This window comes from Haliotis rufescens, unplaced genomic scaffold, assembly GCF_023055435.1.
Source record: "Haliotis rufescens isolate VD_foot unplaced genomic scaffold, xgHalRufe1.0.p SCAF_39, whole genome shotgun sequence".
Taxonomy (NCBI): domain Eukaryota; kingdom Metazoa; phylum Mollusca; class Gastropoda; order Lepetellida; family Haliotidae; genus Haliotis; species Haliotis rufescens.
The window spans coordinates 1,040,964-1,057,293 of NW_025964101.1; the positions used below are offsets into that span (position 1 = coordinate 1,040,964).

The window sequence follows — 16,330 nt, forward strand, 5'->3', positions numbered from 1 at the left end:
TATTAAAAAATATTTAGGGTTACGAAATTTTTTTATCATACATTTTGATATGATTATATACAAAATCAACTTGAACAAAAAACATTCTTCAAACCAAGGAGTCCGCTGTTGGAAGCAAAAGAATACACGCTGGTCAAGTAACAAAAATGGCGCTTTGCGAAACGAATAGTCTCGATTGACGAGTTAAATGAGAAATTAACAGTTTATTACGAAACATTTTTAAGAGAATATCAAACGACAAGAAGTGATATTAACTCCATAAATGACCATCTGTCATTATTTTACCTTGTCAGTGTGGAACTAACATAAAAAGGATGTCAACAGTTTGTGTATGGGCTAGACACTTACGATAAAGGGAGACAATTTAAGGGGAGATAACTCTTGTATGACAATAGTTCCTTCAAATTATTATGTTCACTGCAACAAAAATATCACTTTTCTTAACTTCATAAAACTCAGTCTTTCACACCGAAGTATATAATATATTACTGCCTTGCTACCTGACTGTACTGTCTGCTGGTGAGCTAGTGATGATAGTTCACTGTAGCTGCTGACCGATATTTTCATCTGATCATTGAGAAGATGCTTGTTGTTTTATTTGTTTATGATCAGCGCAGTTTTGGATGTTGGGCATCCAGTTGATAATATTCCTTGTTTCACCACAATAATGATTCAACTCCTAATACAATGTAAGGAACGTTTTGTATGTTTTAAGATCTTATATTGTTTGTATGTACATGTAAGTGTGCGAAGATGTCCAGTTCATGATGATGGAAGGGTGTAGGAAGTCGGAACACTTTTCCCTAATCCATTTGACCTTTTAATGTCAATAAAATATGTTGTTGATGATGATGATGATGATGATGGGTGTCGCACCTCGTTGTTTCAGTGCCTGCTTGGGGAGATGAGCATGCGAGGACTCCGCCCCGACCTGGAGACGTTCAACCAGGCGTTCCTGTGCCTGGTGCGGATGAGGAAGAACACCAACCAGGAGCGGGCGTTCCATATGCTGACTGAGATGAAGAAATGTGAGATTGGTGAGTCTTCCACAGTAATGAGGTGTACTACGTGGATGTTGATGTAGCAGGAGAACTGAGACAAGTCACATGTTTGCTTTAAAGATACATTGTCACTTATCAGTTGGCCAAACATCACGTCAGACATTGTCATGCATCCTTTCAGTCTACACAGATAGTGGCTGTAGTTTAAGCTCTTCAAACCACTTGATCATTACCTGAAATTAAGATTACACACCCTCTCCGACTGTTCTTCAACTCTTTAGTACTGTGTGGTTTTGTTTGTGCATTTGCCAGTCTCGGCTATAACCATAAGTCTCTAGACCCCCCAACAACTCAGTCTCAGCTATAACCATAAGTCAGACCCCCGAACACCTCAGTCTCGGCTATAACCATAAGTCTCTAGACCCCCCAACACCTCAGTCTCAGCTATAACCATAAGTCAGACCGCCAACACCTCAGTCTCGGCTATAACCATAAGTCAGACCCCGAACACCTCAGTCTCGACTATAACCATAAGTCAGACCTCCAACACCTCAGTCTCGGCTATAACCATAAGTCAGACCCCCCAACACCACAGTCTCTGCTATAACCATAAGTCAGACCCCCAACACCTCAGTCTCGGCTATAACCATAAGTCAGACCTCCAACACCTCAGTCTCTGCTATAACCATAAGTCAGACCCCCAACACCTCAGTCTCAGCTGTAACCATAAGTCAGACCCCCCAACACCTCAGTCTCAGCTATAACCATAAGTCAGACCCCGAACACCTCAGTCTCGGCTATAACCATAAGTCAGACCCCCAACACCTCAGTCTCGGCTATAACCATAAGTCAGACCCCCAACACCTCAGTCTCGGCTATAACCATAAGTCAGACCCCGAACACCTCAGTCTCGACTATAACCATAAGTCAGACCCCGAACACCTCAGTCTCGGCTATAACCATAAGTCAGACCTCCAACACCGCAGTCTCAGCTATACCCATAAGTCAGACCCCGAACACCTCAGTCTCGACTATAACCATAAGTCAGACCCCGAACACCTCAGTCTCGGCTATAACCATAAGTCAGACCTCCAACACCGCAGTCTCAGCTATAACCATAAGTCAGACCCCCAACACCTCAGTCTCGGCTATAACCATAAGTCAGACCCCGAACACCTCAGTCTCGGCTATAACCATAAGTCAGACCCCGAACACCTCAGTCTCGGCTATAACCATAAGTCAGACCCCCAACACCTCAGTCTCGACTATAACCATAAGTCAGACCCCGAACACCTCAGTCTCAGCTATAACCATAAGTCAGACCCCGAACACCTCAGTCTCGGCTATAACCATAAGTCAGACCCCCACCACCTCAGTCTCGACTATAACCATAAGTCAGACCCCGAACACCTCAGTCTCGGCTATAACCATAAGTCAGACCCTGAACACCTCAGTCTCGGCTATAACCATAAGTCAGACCCCCCAACACCTCAGTCTCTGCTATAACCATAAGTCAGACCCCCGAACACCTCAGTCTCGGCTATAACCATAAGTCAGACCCCGAACACCTCAGTCTCGGCTATAACCATAAGTCAGACCCCCCAACACCTCAGTCTCTGCTATAACCATAAGTCAGACCCCCGAACACCTCAGTCTCGGCTATAACCATTAGTCAGACCCCCAACACCTCAGTCTCGGCTATAACCATAAGTCAGACCCCGAACACCTCAGTCTCGGCTATAACCATAAGTCAGACCCCCAACACCTCAGTCTCAGCTATAACCATAAGTCAGACCCCGAACACCTCAGTCTCGGCTATAACCATAAGTCAGACCTCCAACACCGCAGTCTCAGCTATAACCATAAGTCAGACCCCCAACACCTCAGTCTCTGCTATAACCATAAGTCAGACCCCGAACACCTCAGTCTCAGCTATAACCATAAGTCAGACCCCGAACACCTCAGTCTCTTCTATAACCATAAGTCAGACCCCCCAACACCTCAGTCTCTGCTATAACCATAAGTCAGACCCCGAACACCTCAGTCTCAGCTATAACCATAAGTCAGACCCCGAACACCTCAGTCTCGGCTATAACCATAAGTCAGACCCCCAACACCTCAGTCTCGGCTATAACCATAAGTCAGACCCCCAACACCTCAGTAATATACTACATCTGACAGGGGTATTTCTGTCACCCCACTTATTATGTCAGGACATAATATTTAGGGGCAGTGGGGTAGCCTCGTGGTTAAGGCATTCACTCGTCACGCTGAAGACCTGGGTTCAATTCCCCACATGGGTACAATGCATGAAGCCAGTTTCTAGTGTACCCTGCCATGATATGGCTGGAATATAATGCCACAATCAATGTTTTTAATCCCAAATGTGCATTAGCAACAGCATTTTGTCGTTTGTTCCCCTGCAACCCATGCATATCTTTAGAGGCGACCAAATGGATCGAGTGGTCAGGCTCAGTGACTTGGTTGATATCGTGACATCGTACCCCGATGGCAATCGTTTGTCATACTATCAATCACGGGTTTGTCTGACCCAGATTCAGTTTATTTACAGGCCACTGTCACATAGCTGGAATACAAACATAAGACAGGAATTGTGAGATTTGTGGTAACATAAAACAAGACATCATCAAACATGGTGTCCTGACTATTTTTGGCAGTTATGTTTGCAGAGCCAATATTGCCAAATTGAAAGGCAAAGGTTAACCCAGAAATTGATGTTACAGAACTTAATTCTGAAATCAGTAAGTGACCACACAAGATTAATGTATCATCAGCAAATTGTAATGAAACACACAGTTTAAGGTTACAATCACTAAAGGCAATACAGAGGGTGAAGTAAGTGGCGGCAGCAGTAAGTAACGGGACCTACAACATATATCTGTGCACTCATGTTTCATTGTCGACTGTCTTGAAACAGGCGGGGGCACAGTTGACCCAGTCATCTAAGGTGCCGCGATTCGCTGTGTTGCATCTCTTGGGCACGCCAGTAACCTATGATTGTGGGTTCGAATCCCGGTTCACCCCAATTAAGTTTCTAGGTTTGTGAGCTCCATAGCCATGCTTGTGGGTTTCACCAAAGTGGTAAACGTCTGAGACCTGCATCACTTCTGGCTTTCCTCCCACATTAAGCTGACACGCTGTGATAGAACTGGAATACTGTTAAATCGGTGTTAAACCCAACTCACTCACTTGAAACAGGTCTGTCTCTGTTCTTGAATCCGGAATAGTCTTGGAAGCTGGCAGGAATTGAGTGTATCCAGATAGGTATCCACACTTGGCAAGTAAATAAGACACAAGTCAGGTTGTTAAAGGCCTTGAATCATCCTCAAGTCACTCTTATATTGGTACAGCCAACCTTTAAAAACTGTCCCACCCCAAAACTTCTCGAATGATCAAGACTGTCAAGTTTGTAAACAATCAGGGGAAGTAACTCTAATCTCTCTCCCTGTTATCATCTGGCCACTACAGCACTCAACATTTTATCAGCGCTTCAATCACTACAAATAAACTTGTACCTTATGAAATGTACCTTGGGTTGTGAACTGTGTCGTATGTTTCAGAGCCCAGCCTGTCAATTTGGTCAAGATTGTTGAGCATTGTGTACTTTGAAGACCGTAAGTGACAGTTATGTAACTTGCAACCATCGTAACATTTCAAAGTCATTAACAGTTGCTGTATTTCTTTAAGGCTGTCAGTGCCGAGTTGCATCCCTTTAACTTGTCAACACCTATGGATGTGGGTTCAAATCCCAGGTAGCCCTGTCGTGATTCTGTTTCTAGATTTGTCAGTATCACCAAGTGGTAAACGTCCTGCATCACCAAGAGTTTCTCACATCAAGCTTACACATGGGGATGTAGCTGAAACATTGTTCACAACAGTGTTAAGCCAAACTCACTCTCTCACTCGGCATTATCATTGTGCTAAGTTGGTTTTGTGGATCCAACACAACTCTGTATAATATGGTAAACCCCATTCTCGGTGAACCAATCAGTTGTATTGTTGCAGGAATGCTAACCATGCTAAAATAATAATACACTAATGTTATGCAATTTATTTTATATCTCAAACGAGAACAAAGTTTCCTCTGATACAGGGGATAACATGTTACTTTTGAAAAAGGTGAAAAAATAGTAAACATCCTTGGCAGTTTTGATTTAGTATTTATTTTTTTTCCATTTTGCTGACCAACCTGAATGACACAATGCCAAATTAAAAAATTTACTGAGCTCCACAACTATATATTTATTTTGTTTTTACCAACCATAAGATAAAGAAGTTTGGCCTCAGTGAGGTTCTGTTGACAGGGTTATGGTTCTACTTCCAGCTGTACAGTCGCCTCTGCTTGGTGCCATCGTGGACTATCTGGAGGAACATGGCGTCACCTGGCGGCACCCAGAGGATGGTATGTATCAGAATCTTCGTCTCATCTTTGTGAAAGGGAGGACTGGTTGGCTTGGTTGTTTAAGGTGCTGTAATTCGCTAAGGACCCTTTGGGCGTCCCTTACGAGCCCCTCGGCCTGACATAAAACTATACTTGTGAGTTGTAATCCCTGATCCGCCCTGATTGTTTCTAGACCGGTGCTTGTGGGTTTCACCAAACATGTCAACATTAAGGACCTGCATCACTTGGGCTTCTTGATTCATGATGACATATGACCGCGTCCGTGGTCTAGAGGTAGAGCGTCTGCCCGGAGAGCGGAAGGTCCGGGGTTCGATCCCCGTCCACGTCATCCGAAAAGATGTTAAAAGGTGGTACTTGTTGTTACCCTGTTTGGCGCTTGGCATTTAGGGGCTAAAACAAGGACTGTTCGGCTCGGAGTCAGTATACTGTGTCTGAGTGGGGCATTCATGTTAAACTGCAGCATGGTATCTCAGTGAGCTAGCACTATAAATTGGCATCAGTCTGGACTAGTACAAGCAGCCCCACACACAAACACACACACACATCCATACACGTCGCTATACACGTTGCTAAGTGCAACAATCTTGGACGCGACGTTAAAGCCAATTTCACCTCACCTTGATGATATCTCTCAACATAAGTTTTGTGTTACTTCCAGGGGAGTTCTTCAAATCAGCAATGGCCAAGGTAAGCTTGATTTTCTTTTTAATGTTTAATCAAAGTAGTAGACGAAACTAAATCATACTCAGAATCGCTTTTAGAAATATATACATAAATTGCAAGTTTTTCCGTATCATTTGATTGGCTAACCAAGCCATTTTCTTTCATTTATGATTCCATAAAAATAAAAAAAGACACCTACTGACACACTGCTGTTTCCCAATTGGCTGATAATAGGATAGGTGGGTCTTGTGTTGCATTGTTGTGCTGATAATAGGATAGGTGGGTCTTGTGTTGCATTGTTGTGCTGATAATAGGATAGGTGGGTCTTGTGTTGCATTGTTGTGCTGATAATAGGATAGGTGGGTCTTGTGTTGCATTGTTGTGCTGATAATAGGATAGGTGGGTCTTGTGTTGCATTGTTGTGCTGATAATAGGATAGGTGGGTCTTGTGTTGCATTGTTGTGCTGATAATAGGATAGGTGGGTCTTGTGTTGCATTGTTGTGCTGAACGATGTCACAGATTTCGTATTGTTGTCAACGGTTATTTTTGTATTAATCACTTAATAAGCAGTCTTTGAAGTTATTGTTGACGTATTCTTTTATAAAAATTGATTTCAGTATGTTTTGCATTTATGGAAGTATGAACGTAAAACTGGTTGTCACACTGTAAATCTGCATCGACACACAACACAGTGTGATTTGTATTTATGTCTTCCTTGTTTCTCAAAGCTAAGAACATGACTTGACAATAGACTCATCTGCTACTGTTTCCTTCCAGTGTTTCATCAGTCAGAAGGACCCGGAGCTAGCTAAACGTATACACAAGCTGTTCAACACAGGACGGAACTTCACCGTCATGTCTGACCTTCACACAGAGTCTCTCTACTAGTAAGTACATGACCTTCACACACAGTCTCTCTACTAGTAAGTACATGACCTTCACACACAGTCTCTCTACTAGTAAGTACATGACCTTCACACAGAGTCTCTCTACTAGTAGGTACTCGACCTTCACACACAATCTCTCTACTAGTAAGTACATGACCTTCACACAGAGTCTCTCTACTAGTAAGTACATGACCTTCACACAGAGTCTATAAATAAGTACATGACCTTCACACAGAGTCTCTCTACTAGTAAGTACATGACCTTCACACAGAGTCTCTCTACTAGTAAGTACATGACCTTCACACAGTGTCCATGAATAAGTACATGACATTCACACAGAGTCTCTCTACTAGTAAGTACATGACCTTCACACAGAGTCTCTCTACTAGTAAGTACACGACCTTCACACACAGTCTCTCTACTAGTAAGTACATGACCTTCACACAGAGTCTATAAATAAGTACATGACCTTCACACACAGTCTGTCTACTAGTAAGTACATGACCTTCACACAGAGTCTCTCTACTAGTAAGTACATGACCTTCACACAGAGTCTCTCTACTAGTAAGTACATGACCTTCACACAGAGTCTCTCTACTAGTAAGTACATGACCTTCACACAGAGTCTCTCTACTAGTAAGTACATGACCTTCACACAGAGTCTCTCTACTAGTTGGTACTCGACCTTCACACACAGTCTGTCTACTAGTAAGTACATGACCTTCACACAGAGTCTCTCTACTAGTAAGTACATGACCTTCACACAGAGTCTATTAATAAGTACATGACCTTCACACAGAGTCTCTCTACTAGTAAGTACATGACCTTCACACACAGTCTCTATACTAGTAAGTACATGACCTTCACACAGAGTCTCTCTACTAGTAAGTACATGACCCTTACACACAGTCTGTCTACTAGTAAGTACATTACCTTCACACAGTCTCTCTACTAGTAAGTACATGACCTTCACACACAGTCTCTCTACTAGTAAGTACATGACCTTCACACAGTCTCTCTACTAGTAAGTACATGACCTTCACACAGTCTCTCTACTAGTAAGTACATGACCTTCACACAGTCTCTCTACTAGTAAGTACATGACCTTCACACAGAGTCTGTCTACTATTAAGTACATGACCTTCACACACATTCTCTCTACTAGTAAGTACATGGCCTTCACACACAGTCTCTCTACTAGTAAGTACATGACCTTAACACACATTCTCTCTACTAGTAAGTACATGACCTTCACACACATTCTCTCTACTAGTAAGTACATGACCTTCACACAGAGTCTCTCTACTAGTAAGTACATGACCTTCACACACAGTCTCTCTACTAGTAGGTACATTACCTTCACACACAGTCTCTCTACTAGTAAGTACATGACCTTCACACACAGTCTGTCTACTAGTAAGTACATGGCCTTCACACAGAGTCTCTCTACTAGTAAGTACATGACCTTCACACACATTCTCTCTACTAGTAAGTACATGACCTTCACACACATTCTCTCTACTAGTAAGTACATGACCTTCACACAGAGTCTCTCTACTAGTAAGTACATGACCTTCACACAGAGTCTCTCTACTAGTAAGTACATGGCCTTCACACAGAGTCTCTCTACTAGTAAGTACATGACCTTCACACACAGTCTCTCTACTAGTAAGTACACGACCTTCACACAGAGTCTATAAATAAGTACATGACCTTCACACACAGTCTCTCTACGAGTAAGTACATGACCTTCAATCACAGGGAGAAGCCTTGTGTCGGCCCACTCTTGTATGGAGATTATTTACCGAAAGGAATGGTGAGGAATATAAAACTGAAAGTGTTCTCTTGCTCATGTTACCGATTTATTCTGAATTTATCAGGAATTCACTGTAGATAACAACAGTAATTGATTTTGCTTTAGATAAAACAAAATGACTTTCTTGTTTTGTTTATTTAAGTTTTCCTCGAACTTTGATAATGAAGTTTCAATGTGGCCTTTAGGTAAAGAAAAATTGGAACTAAGAAAGTTTATGAAACCAGTGATGTGCAATACATATCATTGAAGGGATGTATTATTTATGTGTTGGTTGTGTTTTATGTCATATGTTTAAGTTGGAGTAATCCATCTGCTGATAAGTGGTAGAAACTCACTCCATTTCCTTGTTTCTCTCTAGCAACTTCTTCTTCCGAACTCTGTGTTTGATGGACGACATTGACACCGTCATGGACTACTACACCAGCATCGTGCCTTGTGTAAGTTGCCATGGTTACAACTTTCCCTGTTGACCTTTACCTTTCTAATAGTTGATAAAGAGAAGAGAGAGTTGTCTGTGTCTCGTGGTGCCGGGTTACAGCTGGTCCGCAGAACTTGTGCTGGAGGTTAGGCTTCGTGACTTGGATGATTGCATGTCATCGTAACCCAACAGTGTGGGACGTTGCTCATTATATCAGTCACTGGTTTGTCTCGGTCACTCGCTGGATTATATGTCATTGTACTCAGACGGCATGGCTTATTGGTCATAATATCAATCACTGGATTGTCTGGTCAAGACTTGATTATTCACGGGCAGCCATCGCTGGAATATTACTGTGTGGTAACAAACAATGATTGTTTTCAAACATACATTTAGATATTTTGAAATATCTTTCCTATGATTGAATTATTGTTTTCTTGTGCTGTTAATGAATGCATTATTCTCTGTCCTAGAATTCATCTGAAATAGTAAAAAAACTGTTCATCCGAAATGTCTACTTTACATCATGTATTTCTTCCTGTCTCTCTGTCTTGTGCTGTTATTGAAAATTAATTACTGTAAATATGTTTTGAAACAAGCATAAATATAAGTTGTTAAAACTTGTACCCAAAAGAGACTCCTCAACATTTGATTGGGGTATTCTGGGTGTGTCGGACGGGGACTGAACTAACTGATTGTGTGGACAGACAAATAATACTCAATGTTGCCAAGTAACTGAAGCGTGTTCGTTCAGCTTCATGTCAAGTTAATTAAACATATGAAAACCATTTGATAAGTGATTGTCTTCTATTTTCTTAATGCCAGTATTCCAATCAAATGTTGTGTAGTTGAGTGTTTTATCAAAATCGCTGTACATATTTTTGCTTCTGATTTCAGCAATGGACGCCCCATTTTGCTGTCATTCAGGAGATCATGAGAGCTGTAGAGCTACACCGAGGTTACCGACATCTCCCCCAGATCTGGTCAGGTGGGTGCTGTAGCTGAAGATGATAAGCCAAGTGTGTTTTTGTCATAAATGTCCTGTAGTAGGAATAAGACTCACTCACTCACTCTTCACTCACTCACTCACTCACTCACTCACTCACTCACTCACTCACTCACTCACTCACTCACTCACTCACCTACTCACTCACTCACTCACTCACTCACTCACCCACTTACCCACTCACTCACTCACTCACTCACTGTAGGAAGCACTGTCTTCTAAGAACCACTGTAAATATTTGTGTTTCTGTCCCCAGATTTGGTGAGACTTGACATTTCCCGGCCACACGTGCTGAACCTAATCCTTGGCCTGATGGTGAAGAGCCCGACGGAGCCAGAGGTTGGTTGGTCATGCATCTCTCTTGTTGTTAAACTTTATACCACTATCAACAATCAGCTTCACCCGCGAAGATCCAGGGTAGAATAGACTGTGTTTGTCATAAGAGACATCAGGTGTTCAGGCTCGATGACTTGGTTGATGCATGTCATCGTATCCCAACTGTAGCTGAGCACTGGGTTGTCTGGTCCAGACTTGATTAATTACAGACCACCATCATATTGCTGGAATATTGTTGAGAGAGGGGTAAAACAACATGAAACAAACAACAGCTTCTCTTACCATGAATCTTCATACCACACTGCTGTTTCTATGGTCATGTGTACACGATATCTTCAGCATTTATGATTAGAAATTCATGAAACTTGATACACATGATTGCAAGTTGGGCTTGTGATTGCGTCAATACCTCCTTAGTAGGTCAAGGTCGCTGGAATTATAAGCATTGCTCAAACATCAAACTATTTTTTATGTTTATGTTAAATCACAGTATCATATTCCATCACTGAAGATATACTATGCTTATGTTAATCAACACCTTTCAAATGTGTCAGGGGCGGTCCGGTAGCCTCGTGGTTAAAGCGTTAGCTCGTCACGCCGAAATCAAATTAAGTGTGGTTATGCAACGTTAAAGGAACGCTGTGTTGGTGTTATTTAACCTCAATCAAGTGTGACGATGCTGAATTGAAAACTGTTTTAGACGTTGTTAACCAAATGTTCATTGACTTGTTAAATATTCCTTTGTTTTAAGTCTGATGTTTTATATAACGATTGGTGATATTTGATTTTATAACCGATTTGTAAATATGTGAGCAACCTTTGAGGTTCAAACAACACAAACGAGGCTATAATTTGTACTGTGTACAGTGGTATAGAGCGATGATGGAAGCTTCTCCAAATACACACTGGCAACCATTGGACTTCGTGCAGTTACATTACGCTCCAAATGTCTTGAGGAAATAAGCTCACGAGACTATTAACGGAAAGGGACAACATGGGTACAATGTGTGAAGCCCATTTCTGGTGTCCCCTGCCGTGATATTGCTGGAATATTGCTAAAAAGGCGGTGTAAAACCATACTCACTCACTCACTCACTCAAATGTGTCAAATGTCAAGGTTACTTGGAAGGTCGTTCACCATTTCACCATTGAAATGAGGTGAATAATTTTTCCGACTACAGTCTGCTGTTGTACAACTTTACTGAAGTTCGTGTTCTATAGATTACGTTATGTTTGTTTCAGCTGTCTGGGAAGTTTGCCGACTGTGCCCAGTTTCTGATCCAGCAGTGGAGGGAGAAGATCACAGACAGGAGACCCTTGGTGTAAGTACTGTCAGGGAATCAGAACAATCCTTCATTTACAGATGTGTTTGTGAAATATCCAGGTTGGTAGAGGGAAAATCATAAAATATATAATACAAATGTCAACTCAGATTTATTCTTTAAAAAGTTAGTTCAATTTGTTGCCATGGAGTGTCTTTGAAGTCACTCTTGTTATTCATACAGTTTAATGTATTTATGCGCAATTTCTTGTTGTAAATATGATTTTGTAAGTGTGCAATCAACTTGTAAAGAAGTGGTGGAATTGTTGTGTAAACAATTGTTATAAAAATATGCCTTATTTGCATAGGCTGTTGTGTACGTGGGGATTCTGGGTTAGAATTCGTCCACAGCAGCCTACGCAGGTTGTTAGAGGTGACTTAGTGGATTGGTAGGTCTACTCACTGCCTAAGTGGACTGGGGGGGGCAGGCTGAGGGCATGGCATAGTATGGAGGGATGTATGGATCACTGCTCCCAATATCAATCACTGGATTGTCTGTTCCAGGTCGCTGTATAGCTGAAATATTGCTGATGCATTGTTAACAACAAACAAACAAACAAACAAACAAACAAACTAATAAACAAACAAACGTGTACTTCCTATTTCCAGGTTGACTGCAGAAATCATGGGTCATATCATTTCTCTCCTGGTGAAGGGGGATCGATTCAGTGAAGCATGGTAAGTCAGAGTGATGTTGTGCAGGAGCATCTCTGTTTCTCTACCAGTGACGATGATCAGTACCCATGCCAGTAACCATGGTGCTGTGGATGTAACCAATATAAATAGGCCTATTCTTATTCTTATTATGATGTACAGATTAAATTTTTTTTATTATTATTATTATTATTATTATTATTATTATTATTATTATTATTATTATTATTATCATTATTATTATCATCATTGTTATCATCATCATCATCATTATTATTATCATTATTATCATTATTATCATCATCATCATCATCACCATCATTATTTATTATTTATTATTATTATTATCATCATCATCATCATCATCATCATCATCATCATCATCATCATTATTTTTATTATTATTATTATTATTATTATTATTATTATTATTATTATTATTATCAAAGCTACTCTTCCTCACTGCATTATTTGTTCTTCCCCAGGGCTGCATTTGAAACATACAAGTTCAATGGTCGTGACTTTTCAGGATTACCAGGGTTAGTAAGCTTACAATTTGCACGTATCATATACAATACATGAGTAATATGAGGGACATATTGACATTGTTGACTGGCTCGTGTTACTTTCTTGCCTCATCCTATATTTAATGTGTTCATCTTCTCAGACCATCCTCTGTCTGTCCGACATTATTGCCGATGTAAAGTAGTGACACCCAGTAACCACGGATTGTTGACATTTCTATGGAGGAAAGTCAGGTACAGCTAGACATGTGTTTGTTTCAGAGAGGAGACATTTCATCTTCTGCTGAATGGCTGCATCCAGGAAGATGACCCAGAGAAGGCTGTGGTATGTGTTGTGTATACAGTGTAGTGTGTTGTGTATACAGTGTTGTGTATACAGTGTAGTGTGTTGTGTATACAGTGTTGTGTGTTGTGTATACAGTGTAGTGTGTTGTGTATACAGTGTAGTGTGTTGTGTATACAGTGTTGTGTAGACAGTGTAGTGTGTTGTGTATACAGTGTTGTGTATACAGTGTAGTGTGTTGTGTATACAGTGTTGTGTGTTGTGTATACAGTGTAGTGTGTTGTGTATACAGTGTAGTGTGTTGTGTATACAGTGTTGTGTAGACAGTGTAGTGTGTTGTGTATACAGTGTTGTGTGTATACAGTGTTGTGTGTTGTGTATACAGTGTTGTGTATACAGTGTAGTGTGTTGTGTATACAGTGTTGTGTGTATACAGTGTTGTGTGTTGTGTATACAGTGTTGTGTATACAGTGTAGTGTGTTGTGTATACAGTGTTGTGTGTATACAGTGTAGTGTGTTGTGTATACAGTGTAGTGTGTTGTGTATACAGTGTAGTGTGTTGTGTATACAGTGTTGTGTGTATACAGTGTAGTGTGTTGTGTATACAGTGTAGTGTGTTGTGTATACAATGTAGTGTGTTGTGTATACAGTGTTGTGTATACAGTGTTGTGTGTTGTGTATACAGTGTTGTGTATACAGTGTAGTGTGTTGTGTATACAGTGTTGTGTGTATACAGTGTTGTGTGTATACAGTGTTGTGTGTTGTGTATAGTGTTGTGTGTTGTGTATACAGTGTTGTGTGTACAGTGGTATGTGTTGTGTATACAGTGTTGTGTGTTGTGTATACAGAGGTATGTGTTGTGTATACAGTGTTGTGTGTATACAGTGTTGTGTGTTGTGTATTGTGTTGTGTGTTGTGTATACAGTGTTGTGTGTACAGTGTAGTGTGTTGTGTATACAGTGTTGTGTGTATACAGTGTTGTGTGTTGTGTATACAGTGTTGTGTGTATACAGTGTTGTGTGTTGTGTATACAGTGTTGTGTGTATACAGTGTTGTGTGTTGTGTGTTGTGTATAGTGTTGTGTGTTGTGTATACAGTGTTGTGTGTACAGTGTAGTGTGTTGTGTATACAGTGTTGTGTGTATAGTGTTGTGTGTTGTGTATACAGTGTTGTGTGTACAGTGTAGTGTGTTGTGTATACAGTGTTGTGTGTATACAGTGTTGTGTGTTGTGTATACAGTGTTGTGTGTATACAGTGTTGTGTGTTGTGTATAGTGTTGTGTGTTGTGTATAGTGTTGTGTGTTGTGTGTTGTGTATACAGTGTTGTGTGTACAGTGTAGTGTGTTGTGTATACAGTGTTGTGTGTATAGTGTTGTGTGTTGTGTATACAGTGTTGTGTATACAGTGTTGTGTGTTGTGTATACAGAGGTATGTGTTGTGTATACAGTGTTGTGTGTATACAGTGTTGTGTGTTGTGTATAGTGTTGTGTGTTGTGTATACAGTGTTGTGTGTACAGTGGTATGTGTTGTGTATACAGTGTTGTGTGTTGTGTATACAGAGGTATGTGTTGTTTATACAGTGTAGTGTGTTGTGTATACAGTGTTGTGTATACAGTGTTGTGTATACAGTGTTGTGTGTTGTGTATACAGTGTTGTGTGTTGTGTATACAGTGGTATGTGTTGTGTATACAGAGGTATGTGTTTTGTATACAGTGGTATGTATTTTGTATACAGAGGTATGTGTTTTGTATACAGTGGTATGTATTTTGTATACAGTGGTATGTGTTGTGTATACAGTGGTATGTATTTTGTATACAGTGGTATGTATTTTGTATACAGAGGTATGTGTTTTGTATACAGTGGTATGTATTTTGTATACAGTGGTATGTGTTGTGTATACGTTTTCTTCCCTTGTATTTTTCTGGGTTAGAATGGGTCCCAAGCTACCCATGCTTTTGTTTGTTTGTTGTCCAACGCCACCCCCAGGAATATTCCAGCTATATGATGGCGGTCTGTAAATAATCGAGTCTAGACCAGACACTCCTGTGATTGATGTCATGAGCATTGATCCACACAATTGGGATCAATGACATGCATCAACCAAGTCAGTGAGCCTGACCACCCGATCCCGTTAGTCACCTCTTATGACAAGCATAATCACCTCTTACAGCAAGCATGGGTTGCTGAAGACCTATTCTACCCCGGATTTTCACGGGGCCCATGCATGTTGTAAGAGGCGACTTGTTGGATTGGATGCTGAGACCCCTTGACTTGGTTGTGTGTCATTGTACCTTGACATTGTGGATCGTTGCTTATAATATCAACCACTGGTTTGTATGGTAAAGACTAATTTATTTACTGATCACCGTCATGTGGCTGGAATATTGCTGAGTGCGGCAAGATAACAGAACAAAAGATAGGTTGTCTGTGTACAGAGGTGTGTTTTCTGTGTAAATTTCGTGAACACAATCTATCAACTGCAGAGCTAAGATGATGAAAGTATCACCAGGTCTTGAAGATAAAACAGGTTTCAGGGAGCTTGAATGATGCCCACGTTAGGCACGTATATTATGTTTTATATGATGTTAGGGATACATGTTTTATGGTGTCTTGTGGGGGTTTACAAGGCAGTCATCAGATGGTGGTGGGATAGTGTGTGTGTGGATCACTCACTGGTTGTCGCTGCCGCTATGTTGCAGATGGTGGTGGGATAGTGTGTGTGTGTGGATCACTGACTGGTTGTCGCTGCCGCTATGTTGCAGATGGTGGTGGGATAGTGTGTGTGTGGATCACTCACGTGTTGTCGCTGCCGCTATGTTGCAGATGGTGGTGGGATAGTGTGTGTGTGGATCACTCACTGGTTGTCACTGCCGCTATGTTGCAGATGGTGGTGGGATAGTGTGTGTGTGTGGATCACTCACTGGTTGTCACTGCTGCTATGTTGCAGATGGTGGTGGGATAGTGTGTGTGTGGATCGCTCACTGGTTGCCACTGCTG

General features: G+C 41.2%; 1 protein-coding gene across 2 annotated transcripts in view; it reads left to right on the forward strand.

Moving 5' to 3' along the window:
• The window catches only part of LOC124123697 (pentatricopeptide repeat domain-containing protein 3, mitochondrial-like), a 30,944-nt gene that overhangs the window by 10,289 nt on the left and 4,325 nt on the right, over positions 1-16,330 (forward strand). For both annotated transcript variants that reach the window (XM_048381476.1, XM_048381477.1), the window contains exons 12-23: positions 890-1,037; positions 4,583-4,636; positions 5,347-5,424; positions 6,083-6,111; positions 6,866-6,975; positions 9,150-9,228; positions 10,107-10,197; positions 10,472-10,554; positions 11,794-11,873; positions 12,482-12,550; positions 13,012-13,065; positions 13,312-13,375. In XM_048381476.1, the coding sequence (XP_048237433.1) occupies positions 890-1,037; positions 4,583-4,636; positions 5,347-5,424; positions 6,083-6,111; positions 6,866-6,975; positions 9,150-9,228; positions 10,107-10,197; positions 10,472-10,554; positions 11,794-11,873; positions 12,482-12,550; positions 13,012-13,065; positions 13,312-13,375 (939 nt within the window). The remainder of the gene's footprint in view (positions 1-889; positions 1,038-4,582; positions 4,637-5,346; positions 5,425-6,082; positions 6,112-6,865; positions 6,976-9,149; positions 9,229-10,106; positions 10,198-10,471; positions 10,555-11,793; positions 11,874-12,481; positions 12,551-13,011; positions 13,066-13,311; positions 13,376-16,330) is intronic.